Here is a 20,359-nt window from a genome sequence, read left to right as displayed (position 1 = left end):
AAAATCAACACGTCAAACATCATGATTACGGAAGTTTAAATAAGCATAATTCTTTTATTGTATTTCTCATCGTATCTTTATTTACTGTCATTTTATTACTCGCAATTTTATTTATTGTCATTTATTTATTTTACGCACTTTAATTATCGTCATTTATCTTTGCGCTTAAAATATAGAATCGACAAACCGGTCATTAAACGGTAAAACCCCCCTTTTATAATAATATTACTACTTATATAATTATATATATTTTGTATAAATATAGTTGTTAAAAATATAGTAAGTATCACCAGCTCCCTGTGGAACGAACCGGACTTACTAAAAACTACACTACTCTATGATTAGGTACACTGCCTCTAGTGTTGTAGCAAGGTTTAGGTATATCCCATCTGTAAATTAATAAAACTTGTGTAATATTTTGTAGTATTTTGTATTAAAAAATAATACTATTTCGTACCCTCATGCTACATCATCACCTCCTAACCTGATCGTCATCCGATTCGGAACACTCTGACTTTCGGTGTCCCTCCTTCCGACAAATGAAACACCTTATTGAGCCTAAAGGCACCACCGTACAATCTTGTGCCAAATGACCTGGTTCCCCACACTTATAACACGTAAGCATGTGACCCCTCTTACTCTTCTTCTTCACATTCCTGACGCCATCAGGCATATTTTGTGCCCTCTTACCATGAGCACCATGTAATTCCAACCTTGCAAGTATGTTTCCATCATCACTACCTTGAGGTTTGGGAAACCTCTTTTCAAACTCTTCCTTTACAACTTTAGTCACTTGGTCTCGGACCATTTCCACCATTTGTCCTTCGACCAACTCCTTGGTTACTTCCCTAACTTTGTCGATGAAAACCGAGACATATTGTTCAAACACAGCCTCAATCTTTAACGTTAACTTATCCTTCCCTTCGTGAATAGGCTCACTCGTTCCGCATCCATCTTCCGTTTTCATTCTAAGGAATGCAAACGATTAGTTCACGAACGTATAAACCACACGCACAACACCGCCCCATCTTGCTAAACACTCATCGTACATCACTTGTTAGACACGATTTGCACCCGTAATAAGGTTTGCAAGTCCTTATTACGCATACACGCCTTATCAACTTGTTAGTACAACAACCGCCTCGCTCGATGATATAAGCAAACACAAACAAAATTCTACGCGATAAAAACACACGCGAGAATTATTATCACAACACAATAATATATTAATAATATCCACATTACTAATATAAACGTTAGTCCACTTACAAACAAGGCACTAACTATAACTCATTCTGACCCGTAATCCTATAAGTCCCGCAACAATTAAGCACACACAAAAGTCTAAGTCTAGGCACCTATCTCAAGTCACCTAAATCCCTTAGACCATGCTCTGATACCACTTGTAACAACCCAACCCGTTAACCAACCAATAACGCAGAATAATTTTTTTTTTTTGCTGGAACAGCATATGGCGCGGCGCGCCAAACTGGCCTGTCCATAAAGTCATGAAATTCGAAAATGTTTGACCACTTCCCGACGTATTTAGACAAAATGCTTTTCACAACCTATTCATATATGAAAAACTAACACGTTCCATTCATAAAATAAGTTTTACGAGGCTGGGCCCACATCGGTCGTTTTACGACTTTCATACGAAAATACAAGTTTTCAATCACATGATTTGTAACACAAAATAAAGCCGAGCATGGCGATTAGGGATACGCTACCCAATTCTAATCAGTTCAAAAGCAAGCCTTCTAAAGCAACTACACGAGTCCACTAGTCCCACACTTACCCGAGCCACCGCATCCATGCAAATCTATAAAAAGGTAAACAACGAGAGGGTAAGCTAACGCTTAGTGAGTGAAAATATACTACATACATATATATGCATAAAATGGACACGCCACATAATTAAACAAATACCGCATACCGGAGCATCCAAGCATAAAGGCAAGCTAATCTAAGCATACCGTACGATCACTAAGCAACAAGCTAAATATTTACCAACAACATAAGTTCACCAACGACGATGTAAACAACGCCAAGAAACTACACCCTGAGGGTTAGCTACATCACGACAATATAACAATATATATATATTTAAAACAATACATAAACGTCCAAGGTTAACTCCTAAACCAAATACCGTGACCGACAACCAAAACGCACAACCGTGCCAATTGAACCTATACACAAGCCCATCAAAACCACCTATATGTGAAGTGAGCTTCTATAACTGAGAACCACTTCACCCGACCCGCACCCATCCTACACATACATGTGCACATAGGATATTAACACTCACCTTGTCGCCTTAAAGAATGCTACCGAATAATCCTCAATTACCGATGGAATGTACCTATTCCATTTATCACATAACAAGTAACACAATTAGGGTAGATATACAAATCAACCCAAATTGACAACAAGTGAGAATGGTCCTAATATGCCAATCAAACCCAATCATAGGTGTTAAACACCTATCTTGCCCAAAATGACACTTAAACCCTAATTTGACCCATAAGAAGTCAATATCACGCCATTAGCAAGTTTTGACACCAAAACGTATTTAACTCGGTTCTATGCTTCAACTTAACCCATTTTAAGTTTATAAACCTAATTAAATCGGCAATTGAGTCATAATCATCAACAAACCCTAATTTTGACTCTAGTCAAAATTAGTTAACCACAAGAACCCTAATGGTTTCCAAAACATCAATAATCACTAATACTAGTGATTATACACCATTTACAAGTCTTACACATGGTTAAATCATTAACCAACCCAAAACCCGCCAAATATCAAAATAGCAAGTTTCCATAAACCCTCTTCATCAACCAAATGGGTTTTACAACTAACAATCTCAACCCTAACTTGAATATCGAATCTAACAAATGAAATTCGGAGTTAGAACTTACCAATACTACTAAAACGTAGCTAGGAGCGGGATGAACAACTTTAAAACCCGAGCTTTGACGAGAATTCGACTCCTTCTTCTCCAAATCAAGCTCTCTCACTCAAGAACTCTTCCTCTCTCTCTAGATGTGGATGAGAGTGTTTGTGTGGGTGAGAAATGAGCTCCAATGGAGTTCTAGATCAGTTTTGATGACCCTAAACCGACCCTAAATGAAAAGACTAAAGTACCCCTCATTTAGACCTTTTAAAAAGGCTGAAAATTGCATCAAACGAGTTCGGCGCGCTGCGCCAAAAGGTGGAGCGTCGCTCCAACCTACAGGTCAGTTTTCAGAAACTTGTTTTGGCCATAACTTTTTGACCGTAGCTCCGTTTTCGATGAATCAAATGAAAGGACGCGTCCTAATCCATCCGGACGAAGTCCACATCGATTATAAACGATTCACAATAGTTGGTTACATCGCAAGGTACTTGACCTCTATATGATACATTTTACAACCATTGCATTCGTTTTTAAAAGACAAACTTCCTTTGCATTGAAAATTGACAGGCATGCATGCTACCTTATATTATATTCAAACTATAAACGACTTAATAATATTCTTGATGAACTCAACGACTCGAATGCAACATCTTTTGAAATATGTCATGATTGACTCCAAGTAATATCTCTAAAACGAGCAAATGCACAGCGGAAGATTTCTTTCATACCTGAGAATATATATGCTTTAAAGTGTCAACCAAAAGGTTGGTGAGTTCATTAGTTTAACATAAATAATCATTTCATAATTTTAATAGACCACAAGATTTCATATTTTTAATTTCTCATAAACATACGTCCCATGCATAGAGACAAAAATATCATTCATATGGATTGAACACCTGGTAACCGACATTCACAATATGCATATAAGAATATCCCCATCATTCCGGGATCCTCCTTCGGACATGATATAAATTTCGAAGTACTAAAGCATCCGATACTTTGGATGGGGCTTGTTGGGCCCGATAGATCTATCTTTAGAGTTCACGTCAATTAGGGTGTCTGTTCCCTAATTCTTAGATTACCAGACTATAAAGGGGCATATTCGATTTCGATCATTCAACCATATAATGTAGTTTCGATTACTTGTGTCTATTTCATAAAACAGTTATAAAAAGTTGCGCATGTATTCTCAGCCCAAAAATATAAAGGGTAAAAAGGCAAATGAAACTCACCTAATGTATTTTGTAGTAAAAATACATATGACTATATTGAACAACTGAACAACGCAGGGTTGACCTCAGATTCACGAACCTATATCATTTATATATATATATTAACACATATAATTGTAATCAAACAAATTTATATATATATTTATTAGTGATATTTTATATTAATAACTTGTATGTTTCATAAATGTAATCATTTTATGTACTTTAAATAAATAAAAATATAGTTATATTATATTTATATATATATATATATATATATATATATATATATATATATATATATATATATATATATATATATATATATATATATATATATATATATATATATATATATATATATATATATTAAGTATAGTTTTAATAGTTACTTGATAAAATAATATTAATGTTAAAAATAATAATAATAATAATGATAATAAAAATAATAATGATAATAATATTAATTGTATGAATGATACTAATAATTATATTTTTAACATTTGTAATAGTCTAATAAGAATAATAATTAATAATAATAATAATAATAATAATAATAATAATAATAATAATAATAATAATAATAATAATAATAATGAGTAATAAGAAAACTACCTCAAAGGAGTAGCCCTTTAAAAAAAATGCCCAAGTCCGGGTTTTAACCCGCGACGTCTCGCTAACCCAATAACATCCTTAACATCATCGAATCATCTCGATCATACATTACCATCATCGATTATTATCATTATTCTACGTATCCCTTTGTCATCATAATATTTTAATTACCGACACTCAAATCCTTAAACATCATTTATGTTTTACCTTAGAACCATTTCATTACCATCATTATCTTTTCATCATCATGTTACCATCATTCTAATCATCATCAACATTCGCTATCATACCTATCATCATTATCTTTATTACCATACCCTTATTATCATACCATTATCTATATTTATATCTAGTCATCATCGATCTACAAATTCACATGCTCATCATCATCAATATCGTTTACATACTTCACCATCATCACGATCATAATATCATCATCTTATTTATTATCACATATCATTTATCATTATCATGAAGTCGTAAACACGATCTTCATCATTTCGTTTATTCTTCACATAATTGTGCTTACATGGATGTCCATTTAATAAACAAGGGAGCCCAAGATACATAGCCCAACGATTAACTCAGTTTTTGGCCCAACAGATTGCTAGTCTCCCCAACAAACTTCTAGTCTCGGCCCAACAAAAATAATGCTTATGGCCCGCTATTCTTCACTAGCCTAAATAATATGGAGTAATAGAAAAGATTTTATGGTTGTTGGTTTGGCATCCTATACTTCGATCGGTAGAACCAAAAGAAAGAAAGAAAAAAACACGTGCATTCCTCCTTATCTCATCAATCATTTTTATAATCCTATTTTAAGCAACAAGTGGGGATCAAGTGGAACAAGTGGGAAAGTTGATTGGTATCTTTCGGTAAAAAAAAATAACAAACTAGCAACACTTTATAAATGACAAAATCATTTTCAAGTTGCAACATCAAACAACAGTATCATTGGATTATTTAATAAGTGGGTTTTAGTTTATTGACTTTGTTTGAAACAGGAAACGATTAGTGACAAAACAGAATGAAAGTGGTATTAGCTCGATCGTGTAGCAGCATACAGTAACAATTACTAACTTGATGAGGTTCGGTTTGCATTTAAACAGAAATAGAATAGCAGCAGATTATGCAGGTTTGTGGTGTCTTTGGTTCCAAAGGTGAAGGTTAAATGAGTGTGGTGGTGGTAATGATGCTTGCCGAAGAAACGAGGAAAGATGGGTTTGATTTCATGAAATTAGGATATGTATAAGTATATATATAAAGATGAAGATGTGGTGATTTACCTTGATGATGGATAATGGTTGTAGGATTATGAAGATGATCGTACATAGTGGTGAAAGGTGTTTTCCAAGTGACGGTTGAGATGGTGGTTGGTACGGTTTGTAAGGGTGATGGTTATCAACGAAAATCATGGTGATTAAGTGATAGTAAAGTTGGTGGTTTGATCGACAAGATACTAGAACAAGAAACTGGATGTAGTCGTAGGTGTAACATGGTTGAGTTGTGGTGTTTCAAGGTGATATCATGATGGTAGTAGTTGGAGGTTTTTCTTTGGTGTTTTTCTTGGTTGGGTTTCGGTTTGAAGTCGAGTATAAAGCAGAAGTTTTGCAGTGGCGAACAGTGATATGCAACCAAAGGTTGGTCCTCGATGGTTTAGTGATGATTAAGAGGTATGTAATTTCAAATAGTAAGCACGAGTAGTATTGTTCGATGGTGATGATTTGGGTTGTGGTTCATTTGCAAATATGGGTATTTGTGGGGTTGATGATGGTGATTGGTTGTGAATTCGAAACAGAAAATGAAATATATTTCGAGTATAGCATTAGGATTGATCATGGTTTGGAGGAGGGTGGTTAAATGGTAGTTAAATGTGTGACGGTTTTGGTTTAAATTGGAGGCGAACAATGAAACCATCAACAGAGGCGATGAATGATGGTGAAGTAGAAAGTAGAAATGGTTTTTCGATAGATTTGTTCTTGGTTTGGTTCATACAGGAAACGTGTACAGATAGATGGTGGGTTAGGGTGATTAATATGATGAAGTTGGTGATTGTAGGGGTGGTGATGGTTTGGGTGATCGAAATGGTGACCGATGGTTGTGTCCACCGTTGAAATGGGTGGAGTTGGATCATTTTGACTAAACGTTTGTATATATATATATATATATATATATATATATATATATATATATATATATATATATCATCTCTATAAATATTATAATCCTATGTATCAAAAGAATAAAAGGCAAATAGTGAGTTGGTGAAAGAAAATAGATAAAAGCTAGATGGATTCCATAATACAGAAAGTGATCGTGTAGTTTAGCAAGGAGCCATATATGAGAATTAATTAAGAAGGACGAAAAGAAATAAAAAAAAAACGAAAAGCAGATTGGGACTTTCAACGGTTTTTGTTTGACACTGTGATTTGAGATCGACACATAACAAGATCACAGACAATGAAATGAATTTTGATGGTGATGTTAAACATAATACGTATTTTTTTTGTATTTATACATATGTATTTAGTCACATTTATATATTTGTATATACATGAATAACTGTATATGTATTTATATACCTGATATAATATTATTAATGATACAATTGTTAATATTAATATTAGTAATAATATTAATGAGGGTAATAATAATAATATTAATATAGCAATTAAAGTTTTTACTTATTATTACATATAATATATTACCATTGATTATACCATATCTATATACACATAAATGTTCGTGAATCGTCGAACGCAGTCAAAGGTCAATTGAATATATGAAACAGTTCAAACTTTTTGAGAATCAACCTTACAGACTTTGCTTATCGTGTCGATACCATAACAAGATTAAGTTTAAATTTGGTCGGAAATTCCCGGGTCGTCACAGTACCTACCCGTTAAAGAAATTTCGTCCCGAAATTTGAGTGTAGTCGTTATGGCTAACAATAAAAATGTTTTCATGATGAATATGAGTTGATAAATAGAGTTTTATAATTATTGAATAATACAGATAGAATAATTCAATTTTTTGAAGGGCACGAATGAAGCTATCACAAAAGAGTGAAATGAGAAAGGCAAATTTCATCATAACTTTTGACTAGTCATGGTTGAATTTAGAAAATAAAGTGCGTCTTAACTTTTGACGTCATCTCAGTTTAATTCCAGAATTCAAGGGATATAAAGAAAATCTTCGAAATCTCAAAGATTGGATTCCTCGGCGAGTAAGGAAATTAAGATCTCTATAATTAAATACGGTGATCTGCCTCGATTACTACATCTGATTTTTCCTTTATAAATTAAACTCTTTCGTTCCATTATTCTCACCATTCATATATTTTCATTCTTAATTCTTACTTCTAAAAGATTGTGCAAATGCTTCATCCATTTCTAATCCTTGATATTTTCCTGATTATCATTTCTGTCATCCTTCTTTTTAATCTTCCACCAGAAGAATCTAGTTACTTCTACTATTACCTTGGGGTGATACTATTCTTAATTCTACCGTATCTTTATGTTGCTATTCTTATTAATATCCACGGTTTGGAAATTCCGTGTTGTTATTGGGCTTAATATTTTCTCTTATAATTTGGAGCTCTTTGCCTTGTTATTATCCTCCCGGCCTCTAGTAAAGCGAGTAACGGTCCAGAATTCATAAGTATGGAATTTTGGATAAACATCATGTTCTAAATAAGAAAGAATGTATTAGCACGATTTGATTTGTCAAATTACCAGAATGACTGAGAATAGAACTATCAAGAATATATTTTCTTGATATGTTTAGAAGTTAAGCAAAATGAAAGAGTTTTGTAACATGGGACATGATGACGTTATGATCTATGAATCATCATGTTCCATTAGAAACTCAGCATGAGTTACTGTAATATAATCACGTTGATCAAGTGTGATTATATTATACTAACTCATGCATCAGTTCCCAACATTACTTCAATAACATTCATATTTTAAGCTCGAAAGTTTACAGAATATAGAAACTAACAGTTTCTATATGATGTAATACTGATAGCACGAAAAGATTAATGATTTCAGATAAGAATAGCTATAAAAATATCTACAGAAATATGGAGGATATTTATAATGAAAGATACGATAATATCTCGGAATATCTAAGATCAGCGGATGATAGAAACTATTGTCTGCAAGGGTTTAGAGTAATGAGCAAGATATTCACTAAAGACTTTAGCAGACATTGAATCATTTGGATTCTTTGAAGTCAAACTTATTCTTTGTGATTTGTCCACGGCTTTCTTCATAGTTTTGCATAATCTGCTTTTCGGTACTAAATTTTCTCTTGAATGTTTCCAATATAATGATACACAGGAAGCACGAAGAGGTATATAATTTCGGACGAGAATATTTATGAAAATATCCTCATAAATATCGAAGATATTGATGATGATATTTTAAAATTTCTAAGTTCGATGGTTGATGGAGAAAGATTTTCCGCAAGATTTTAACATGACTTCGGGGCAAGATATTCTCTAAAGATTTCAATGGATCCAGAATTATCTGGATTCTTTGAATATAGAGTATGGTCCTTGTATTTGTCCTTGGTCTCCTTCATGGTTAACTCTATCCGTTTTCCAGTTCCAACGTTTCTGAGCTTTTCCAACATATTATTCTTTATCATCAAACTTCCGATGACTAAGGTCGTTTACGGTTGCCTACAGTTTCTGCTGCTTCATTCAGCTTTTTCAACATTCAGAGTATCGATTCGTAAACTGGGTGCCTTTTCAAAATTTCAGAATTGAAGGTCGTAATTCTAGGAGATAATTGTTATATGTATACATATAACTATTGATGTAGAAATGCTACGAGATTTGAAATACTGATTGCTGATTCCCAGTAATTGGTATGGTAATTATTGTTACATGGTATAGATGAATACAAGATGGAGTTTCAATAATATAATGATTTTTCTGAAAGTCCAAATTCATTGAAGTTGCTTATAATTTTACTGCTAATGTGGTGAAATATAAACGGTTCTCCGGTAACGATGACGACAGGTTATATAGTGAGGTTATAATAAGGCTAATTCGAATGGAAGTTGAAGTTGATTTGTTGAAGCTGTGATAAAATTGGCTAATTTGAAAAAGAGTTGCAATGTTATTTTCGGTAATAACAATGCCAAAGGAGCTAACACAGACACGTGTTAAACTTTTACTTAGGGTCCGGGAGTTTTCAGGTCCATAACTATATGCGTTAATCTTTTCTTCCATAGATGAAGTGCGGTTGGTTCATCCTCTCAATCGAGGTGTTTTCAAGAATTATGAAAGGTTTGAACGTAGATTGTAATTGTCAAGATACAATGAGGTTTAAGATGAAATCAAGTGGCAAACTTGAAGAATTGTTTAGTTTCATATGTTATAATCAATATTTTAATTTATTTTAATTGTCCAATGTTGATAGTCCTCAGTTGCTAGTCCACAGTTAGCAATTCAATAATTCATATATAATTATATATATAATATTCGAATTAATACGTATCATGACCCGTGTATATGTCTCAGACTCGATCACAACTCAAATTATATATATTATTGTAGAATCAACCTCAACCCTGTATAGAGAACTCGTTCATTACTGCATATAGAGTGTCTATGGTTATTCCAAATAATATATATAAATGCGTTGATATGATATGTCAAAACCTTGTATACGTGTCCCTATATTTAAAATGCGTAAAGTAAATAACAAAAATTAAATAACGATAAATAAAATTGCGAGAATGTAAATTGCGATAAATAAACTGCGATAAATAAAATGTAATCAGTTAGCTAGGAACAGTTAGCTGGAAACAGTTAGCGTGGATTCTTAACAAGATTTTTCGTAGTTAATTTGTTTGTTTCTATCAAATTTTATTTCGTCAAATGTGTTCTTCATTATGCCACTTGTTGGATTTTGATAAATCAAAATCCGAATATGAAATTGAATGAAAATGGTTATTCTGTGTTGAACGGATTCGTATATCGGTAGATGTAAGTAGGATAGTAAATGTCTGTTGAATCAGATTCGAAGAATGTACAGTGTAACTTATTAATGTGAAATTTAAATGTTCCTCGAATTTTACCTACCCGTTAAAATATTTTCATTATTAACAGTTTGTACAAAAGAATTTTTAATTACAATCTTTATGAAAAAATATATATACATATATATTTTCTTCAGATATAATCATGGATTTAATGAGTTAAGATGATATTAAACTCATTAGATTTACGGTTAGAACTAGAGTACATAATCTCTAAAACATTAGAGATTATATATAATCGCCATGAAGGACGAAGATAATCGATGTAGAACGATACGTAGAACGATGATTATACTCGAGGTACAGAATGAGATGTTGAGGCATGGATTGTTGATGGTACTGGTGCTGTTACTGATGGTACTGTTGGTGTCGGTGATGTTGCTGAAGCTGGTACATTTTGCACCATATTCTCCAAATTGATTACTCGATCGCGAAGTTCGTTGACTTCTTGTATTATTCCGGGATAATTGTCGGTCGGAACGAGCGGATGAATAAGGTTTCAAATTGTGGATAGAATATAATCATGTTGAGCTACTCTGAAAATGAGAGAGAAGATGGTGTTTCGGATTGATTCACCGATAAGTGCTACGGGTTATTCGTCAAGAGGTGAATTTGGTTGATGGAAAAGATCATTTTCTTCGCGTCTCCATTGATTAAATCGACTACTAACCCATCAGATGAATTGAGGATGGCTTGATTGGTTAATTCATTCTGGTGACGCTACTTTCGGAGATTAGGTGAACATCCATGTCGGAATAGCTGTCGGAATAACTATCGGAATAGCAGTCGGAATCTGAGGGACTCGAGCTAGTTGAGGGATTCATTTCGTAAGATCAAACGAAGGATTTTCGATGAGAAGTAGATTATAGTATGTACATTAGTACCCTGCAATACATAATTTACATATGCATATATAATACTAAAATCCCATAAGTTACGGAGGAATCTACGGAAGTTGTCAGGCAAAGTTACAGTAACAGATACGCTAAGATATGAAGTAGCAGATACGCTAAGATATGAATTTTGTCTATACACTATTCATGCAGTCAATGCAGTAAAACGTGTCTAGACTAAGAATGATAGGCAAGTGATTCTCTAAGAATAGTAAGCAGGTAATTTTTGACACAAAATTATAAGCAAAACTTTTGACATGCAGACACGGTCGAAGTCCAGACTCACTAATGCATCCTAACGAATTATCAGTTAGACACACTAATGCAGACATGGTTGGCTAAGACCACCGCTCTGATACCAACTGAAAGGACCCGTCCTGATCCATCCGGACGAAGTCCACATCGATTATAAACGATTCAAAATAGTTGGTTACATCGCAAGGTACTTGACCACTATATGATACATTTTACAAACATTGCATTCGTTTTTAAAAGACAAACTTCCTTTACATTGAAAATTGACAGGCATGCATGCTACCTTATATTATATTCAAACTATAAACGACTTAATAATATTCTTGATGAACTCAACGACTCGAATGCAACGTCTTTTGAAATATGTCATGATTGACTCCAAGTAATATCTCTAAAACGAGCAAATGCACAGCGGAAGATTTCTTTCATACCTGAGAATAAATATGCTTTAAAGTGTCAACCAAAAGGTTGGTGAGTTCATTAGTTTAACATAAATAATCATTTCATAATTTTAATAGACCACAAGATTTCATATTTCCAATTTCTCATAAACATACGTCCCATGCATAGAGACAAAAATATCATTCATATGGATTGAACACCTGGTAACCGACATTCACAATATGCATATAAGAATATCCCCATCATTCCGGGATCCTCCTTCGGACATGATATAAATTTTGAAGTACTAAAGCATCCAATACTTTGGATGGGGCTTGTTGGGCCCGATAGATCTATCTTTAGAGTTCGCGTCAATTAGGGTGTCTGTTCCCTAATTCTTAGATTACCAGACTATAAAGGGGCATATTCGATTTCGATCATTCAACCATATAATGTAGTTTCGATTACTTGTGTCTATTTCGTAAAACAGTTATAAAAAGTTGCGCATGTATTCTCGGCCCAAAAATATAAAGGGTAAAAAGGCAAATGAAACTCACCTAATGTATTTTGTAGTAAAAATACATATGACTATATTGAACAACTGAACAACGCAGGGTTGACCTCAGATTCACGAACCTATATCATTTATATATATATATTAACACATATAATTGTAATCAAACAAATTTATATATATATTTATTAGTGATATTTTATATTAATAACTTGTATGTTTCATAAATGTAATCATTTTATGTACTTTAAATAAATAAAAATATAGTTATATTATATATATATATATATATATATATATATATATATATATATATATATATATATATATATATATATTAAGTATAGTTTTAATAGTTACTTGATAAAATAATATTATTGTTAAAAATAATAATAATAATGATAATAAAAATAATAATGATAATAATATTAATCGTATGAATGATACTAATAATTATATTTTTAACATTTGTAATAGTCTAATAACAATAATAATTAATAATAATAATAATAATAATAATAATAATAATAATAATAATAATAATAATAATAATAATAATAATAATAATAATAATAATAATAATAATACTAATAATGAGTAATAAGAAAACTACCTCAAAGGAGTAGCCCTTTAAAAAAAATGCCCAAGTCCGGGTTTTAACCCGCGACGTCTCGCTAACCCAATAACATCCTTAACATCATCGAATCATCTCGATCATACATTACCATCATCGATTATTATCGTTATTCTACGTATCCCTTTGTCATCATAATATTTTAACTATCGACACTCAAATCCTTAAACATCATTTATGTTTTATCTTAGAACCATTTCATTACCATCATTATCTTTTCATCATCATGTTACCATCATTCTAATCATCATCAACATTCGCTATCATACCTATCATCATTATCTTTATTACCATACCCTTATTATCATACCATTATCTATATTTATATCTAGTCATCATCGATCTACACATTCACATGCTCATCATCATCAATATCGTTTACATACTTCACCATCATCACGATCATAATATCATCGTCTTATTTATTATCACATATCATTTATCATTATCATGAAGTCGTAAACACGATCGTCATCATTTCATTTATTCTTCACATAATTGTGCTTACATGGATGTCCATTTAATAAACAAGGGAGCCCAAGATACATAGCCCAACGATTAAATCAGTTTTTGGCCCAACAGATTGCTAGTCTCCCCAACAAACTTCTAGTCTCGGCCCAACAAAAATAATGCTTATGGCCCGCTATTCTTCACTAGCCTAAATAATACGGAGTAATAGAAAAGATTTTATGGTTGTTGGTTTGGCATCCTATACTTCGATCGGTAGAACAAAAAGAAAGAAAGAAAAAAACACGTGCATTCCTCCTTATCTCATCAATCATTTTTATAATCCTATTTTAAGCAACAAGTGGGGATCAAGTGGAACAAGTGGGAAAGTTGATTGGTATCTTTCGGTAAAAAAAAATAACAAACTAGCAACACTTTATAAATGACAAAATCATTTTCAAGTTGCAACATCAAACAACAGTATCATTGGATTATTTAACAAGTGGGTTTTGGTTTATTGACTTTTTGAAACAGGAAATGATTAGTGACAAAACAGAATGAAAGTAGTATTAGCTCGATCGTGTAGCAGCATACAGTAACAATTACTAACTTGATGAGGTTCGGTTTGCATTTAAACAGAAATAGAATAGCAGCAGATTATGCAGGTTTGTGGTGTCTTTGGTTCCAAAGGTGAAGGTTAAATGAGTGTGGTGGTGGTAATGATGCTTGCCGAAGAAACGAGGAAAGATGGGTTTGATTTCATGAAATTAGGATATGTATAAGTATATATATAAAGATGAAGATGTGGTAATTTACCTTGATGATGGATAATGGTTGTAGGATTATGAAGATGGTCGTACATAGTGGTGAAAGGTGTTTTCCAAGTGACGGTTGAGATGGTGGTTGGTACGGTTTGTAAGGGTGATGGTTATCAACGAAAATCATGGTGATTAAGTGATAGTAAAGTTGGTGGTTTGATCGACAAGATACTAGAACAAGAAACTGGATGTAGTCGTAGGTGTAACATGGTTGAGTTGTGGTGTTTCAAGGTGATATCATGATGGTAGTATTTGGAGGTTTTTCTTTGGTGTTTTTCTTGGTTGGGTTTCGGTTTGAAGTCGAGTATAAAACAGAAGTTTTGCAGTGGCGAGCAGTGATATGCAACCAAAGGTTGGTCCTCGATGGTTTAGTGATGATTAAGAGGTATGTAATTTCAAATAGTAAGCACGAGTAGTATTGTTCGATGGTGATGATTTGGGTTGTGGTTCGTTTGCAAATATGGGTATTTGTGGGGTTGATGATGGTGATTGGTTGCGAATTCGAAACAGAAACTGAAATATATTTCGAGTATAGCATTAGGATTGATCATGGTTTGGAGGAGGGTGGTTAAATGGTAGTTAAATGGGTGACGGTTTTGGTTTAAATTGGAGGCGAACAATGAAACCATCAACAGAGGCGATGAATGATGGTGAAGTAGAAAGTAGAAATGGTTTTTCGATAGATTTGTTCTTGGTTTGGTTCATACAGGAAACGTGTACAGATAGATGGTGGGTTATGGTGATTAATATGATGAAGTTGGTGATTGTAGGGTTGGTGATGGTTTGGGTGATCAAAATGGTGACCGATGGTTGTGTCCACCGTTGAAATAGGTGGTGTTGGATCATGGTGACTAAACGTTTGTATATATATATATATATATATATATATATATATATATATATATATATATATATATATATATATATCATCTCTATGTATATTATAATCCTATGTATCAAAAGAATAAAAGGCAAATAGTGAGTTGGTGAAAGAAAATAGATAAAAGCTAGATGGATTCCATAATACAGAAAGTGATCGTGTCTTTTAGTAAGGAGCCAGATATGAGAATTAATTAAGAAGGACGAAAAGAAATAAAAAAAAACGAAAAGCAGATTGGGACTTTCAACGGTTTTTGTTTGACACTGTGATTTGAGATCGACACATAACAAGATCACAGACAATGAAATGAATTTTGATGGTGATGTTAAACATAATACGTATTTTTTTTGTATTTATACATATGTATTTAGTCACATTTATATATTTGTATATACATGAATAACTGTATATGTATTTATATACCTGATATAATATTATTAATGATACAATTGTTAATATTAATATTAATAATAATATTAATGAGGGTAATAATAATAATATTAATATAGCAAATAAAGTTTTTACTTATTATTACATATAATATATTACCATTGATTATACCATATCTATATACACATAAATGTTCGTGAATCGTCGAACGCAGTCAAAGGTCAATTGAATATATGAAACAGTTCAAACTTTTTGAGAATCAACCTTACAGACTTTGCTTATCGTGTCGATACCATAACAAGATTAAGTTTAAATTTGGTCAGAAATTCCCGGGTCGTCACATCAAATATCGTTGGAAACGTAATAAGATTTCCTTTCCAATGGTAAGGTTTTGAAACATCAACACAAACTTTATTTGGGGTTGAAAAGATACGTACACACCTTGTTACTTCAGACAACGTCCAGTTTCCTTCGGCGTTCGAGCAAGTAACACGTACACTTCATACACGCATCATACACCATAAATACATTATGTACAATAAATATTTGGGTCTTACAGATTTGCGTGACAGTATCTTGTGCTGACGATATTGTTTTCTTTCGTGTATGTGTAGGTAACACTGTCATGACTTCTGCGGGGGCGCAAGCATCTGCCTGCATGGTTCCGTTGTTGGAAGGAGCTGCTCCCCCGGAGGGGCTTGAGCCGGTTGTGAGGGAGAATCGGGTGGCTGGGGAGGTATCAGCTGCTGAAAGGGAGTCGGCTCAAGGGCATCGTCCTCGCAAAGAACCTGCCGTGGAGGCCTCGGATGCTCACCCCCGGCTGACGACAAATGCTGGGCAGAATGTTTACGTTCTGCCCGACTGTAATATCGGGCCATTCCGTGATCTTCTTCACTGTGATGTTTTGGACTACCCGGTTTATAGGGAATATCTTGACTTTATTACTTTTCAGGCTCTGAAAGAGTTGTTGGCCGCTCTCTCCGCCGCACAGGCACGGCGCTTGCGTTCTCAATTTACCGTGTTTGCTCAGCACCTTGCGGTGGATGAACTGAACCGAAGCGAGGCTGATGCTCGTCGCATTCACGAGCATTGTGTGTTGTTTGAGCACGATAACTGTCGTGTGGTGGAATTTTCAGGGACGATTGCTTGTCTTGAAAGGGATTTGGTGTCAGCAAAGGAGGCCTTGGAGTCTACCCGGGATGAGTTGCATGTTTCCTGGGAAATGCATGAGTAGTTGAAGGTTGCACTTGCCCAAGAATAGGAGAAGGTCGCCCTACTTTTTGATGACAATAAAAAGTTATCGGAGAAGGTGTCAGCCACGTTAGGCGAACTTACGCGCCTTCAATACGGTATTCTTGTGCTTTTTGCCCGCCTCCTTAAGTCATTCATTGTTCATCAGCCGTTCAATACCTTTATTGAGGCTATCAAGAAGTTGACTACGTTTGAGGTTTTGAGGCAGTGCAGTGTTTCCTTTCGCCTGGTAGCGCGGCCCAAAAGAAGAAGACTGATTTGAGCGCTACCTGTGTGCAGCACTGCCAACGGGCACATGAGGCTCTCGGCCAGATTAGTTTTGAAGAACTAGACAAAATTTGTAGGGACGAGAACTCATCCATGGAGGATATTGTAAATTACCAACCGTAGAGATATGCACTCGGTTGTGTTTTGTATGATTACTGTGATTTCTCTATATCGTGTTGTATGTTATGTATAAACTAGTTTACTTTGCTTTGAGTTGCATATATTGTCATGACAAAAACGTAGATATCTAGACTACGCGTGGGTGTGGTCGAGTTGTTTATACGTTAAACCGGACCACCAATGATATGGTCGGATGCCCTTGTTATCCAAGAAGGTTCTTCAAGGGTTGTCCTCCTACCAAGGAAAGCTAGAACGCAATTCTTCTGGCGGTAGGTCTGAAATATGCCGAAAGACTTTTGATTTTACTTGTGTCATATTCAGAGTCGTTACAGGGCATAACTATATAAAATGAAACTTTATTGATGACTTATACATAGAAATTATTTGAGTACATAAGTGCTTTGCATTTCTGCTATTCGTGTGGGTGATCAGTCCTCCCGGTCGCAGATAAGTTACACGAAATATTTCTTCAAATGGAAGGCGTGCCAAGGGCGTTGTATCGAAACTCCATCAGGTGTCTCCAGGTGGTATGCACCATACTCAGTTATGTCGACAACCCTGTAGGATCCCTCCCATCTAGAGCCCAATTTTCAGACGTCTTCCTACCGGCTGGCCTCGTTGATGCGTAACACCAAATCGTTTAACTGAAAGTCCAGTGGCTTGACTTTTTTTGTCATAGTGGTTTACGATTTGTTGTTTCTTTTCAACTTGCCAGATATGTGTTATTGTCCGCCGTTCTTCCAGAGCATCTAAGTTTTCTCGTAATGCGTCATTGTTTTGTTGGTCATCGAATGCTGCTATTCGGTCGGTTGGGACAAGCACTTCAGCCGGCATAACCGCTTCAGTTCCAAACACCAGACTGAAAGGGGTTTCGTGCGTACTATCCTTGTCGGTGTTTACCTAGTCTTGCTTTTATGCCGGCAACGATGTCCCTGTTAGTAACCTCTACTTGTCCGTTGGCATGTGGGTAGGCCACGGAAGTAAATGACTGTTGAATGTCTATGTCTGTACACCAGTCTTTAAAAGGATTGTGTACGAACTGCATGTCGTTGTCGCTGACTATCTCTTGTGGTAAGCCAAAACGACAAACAATGTCCACCCATATAAAGGTTAAGATTTTTCTTCCCGTAATCGTGCTTAACGGTTTCGCCTCAAGCCACTTAGTAAAGTAGTCGATTGCGACTACTAAGAATTTAACGTTACCGAAACCTCGTGGGAATGGGTCGACGATTTCGATCCCCCATTTGCAGAACGGCCAAGCGGTGTGTATGGGAATCATATTTAGACGAGGGGATCTGTTGACGGGAGCGTGTATTTGGCATGCCTCGTAGTTTACAATCAGGTCATATGTATCTCGGTACCTGTGTGGCTAGAAATAACTCATTCTCTTGATCCTGCTAACTATCGTTTGGTAGCCGGAGTGCATTGAGCAGGCTCCTTCATGCACTTCTCGTATTATCTCTTAGCCTGTGCCGGGCCAACGAACCTTAAGTAAGGCTCTGTGAACGATTTCCTGTACAGGATGTCATTTTTAAAATAATACATTGGTGCCCGCATTCGTATCCTACGGGCTTGTAATTTGTTTTCCGGGAAGGTACCGTTGGCAAGGTATTTTATGAAGGGTGTCATCCAACATTCATCTTCTGTTGTGATTGTTGCCATGAGGGTATCCTCTTCAGTTGACTTTCTTTCCAGTACTTTAACCATAAATTTTTTGGTGAAGTGATCGTATAGCAAAGAGGCAAGCTTGCTCAAAGCATCTGCTTTCTTGTTACAGTTACGGGGTATTTGTTTTATTTCGAATGCCGCAAAGATGTTGGTTAGTGCCTTCGTAAGTTCTATGTATTTTTGCATCGATGTATCTCTTACTTCGAAGCTGCCATTTAGCTGGCTTGCTACCAGTTGTGAGTCGACATAAGCTGTGAGTTATCGTACATCAATACTTTTAGCCAAGCGTAAACCAGCTATTAGTGCTTCGTATTCGGCCTCGTTGTTTGAGGCGGCGAACTTCAACCCGATAGCGTACATAATTTCTTCTCCATTTGGGGAAACGAGGAGTATGCCTATGCCAGCCCCCTCCTCACTTGATGCCCCGTCCGTATATAATTCCCAGAATTCGTCCATATCTCTTCTTGTAACTGTAGTTTCGCCTTGCTTGATCATGTCGAAAGGGAGCTCTACCAGGAAGTCTGCTATGACTTGGCCCTTGACCGAATGTCTCAGGAGGAAAGTGATTACGTGCTCTCCGAGTTCTATTGCCCATTTTGCCATTCTTTCGGAGATTTCCGGCCTGGTCAGGACGTGTTTGATTGGTTGGTCCGTGAAAACTTGTATCGAATGTGCTTGAAAATATAGTCGTAGCCATCTGGCTGTGTGTACTAAATTGTAAATTAGTTTTTCCATGGCCGGGTAGTTTACTTCCCCATTTTGCATACTTTGCTTCCAAAGTACACCGGCATTTGAGTTTTACCCCTATCAAAAATTAGGACCGAGTTGATTGCCTCAGAGGAGGTCGTAAGGTATACCGTGAGGGTTTCACCCTGTATAGGTGCCGTTAATGCTGGCAGCTCTTTTACGAATGCCTTCGTATCCTAGAAGGCCCTCTCGGCCTCATCCGTCCAAATGAAATCTTTTTTGCTCAGGCAACCCTTTATCGTCTAAAAAAAGGGGAGAGCCTTGTCGGCGGCTCGTGACAGAAACCTTGTGAGTGCCTCTAGCTTCCC

The 20,359-nt window shown here is 35.2% G+C and overlaps 1 protein-coding gene across 1 annotated transcript; it reads right to left on the bottom strand.

Annotated features, from left to right (window-relative positions):
• Positions 1 to 19,091: 19,091 nt before the first annotated feature.
• On the bottom strand, positions 19,092 to 19,907 carry LOC139849077 (uncharacterized). The gene is made up of 2 exons (XM_071838750.1): positions 19,598 to 19,907; positions 19,092 to 19,555 (listed from the first exon to the last, which is right to left on the bottom strand). The coding sequence occupies exons 1-2, from the start codon at positions 19,905 to 19,907 to the stop codon at positions 19,092 to 19,094; spliced, it is 774 nt and encodes a 257-aa protein (XP_071694851.1).
• Positions 19,908 to 20,359: the final 452 nt, after the last annotated feature.

The sequence above is a fragment of the Rutidosis leptorrhynchoides genome, chromosome 5 (assembly GCF_046630445.1).
Source record: "Rutidosis leptorrhynchoides isolate AG116_Rl617_1_P2 chromosome 5, CSIRO_AGI_Rlap_v1, whole genome shotgun sequence".
In the NCBI taxonomy this organism is placed as follows: domain Eukaryota; kingdom Viridiplantae; phylum Streptophyta; class Magnoliopsida; order Asterales; family Asteraceae; genus Rutidosis; species Rutidosis leptorrhynchoides.
The sequence above is the reverse complement of the archived record's forward strand: the minus strand, read 5'-3'. Positions and strand labels throughout refer to the sequence as shown.

Bases quoted from the DNA above. Each gene is read 5' to 3' on its own strand.
- LOC139849077 (XM_071838750.1), bottom strand. From the start codon at position 19,907: ATGGCAAAATGGGCAATAGAACTCGGAGAGCACGTAATCACTTTCCTC. The intron at 19,556-19,597 runs GTTTACGCTTGG...GATAACTCACAG, and splicing joins ATACGAAGCACTAATAGCTG to CTTATGTCGACTCACAACTG.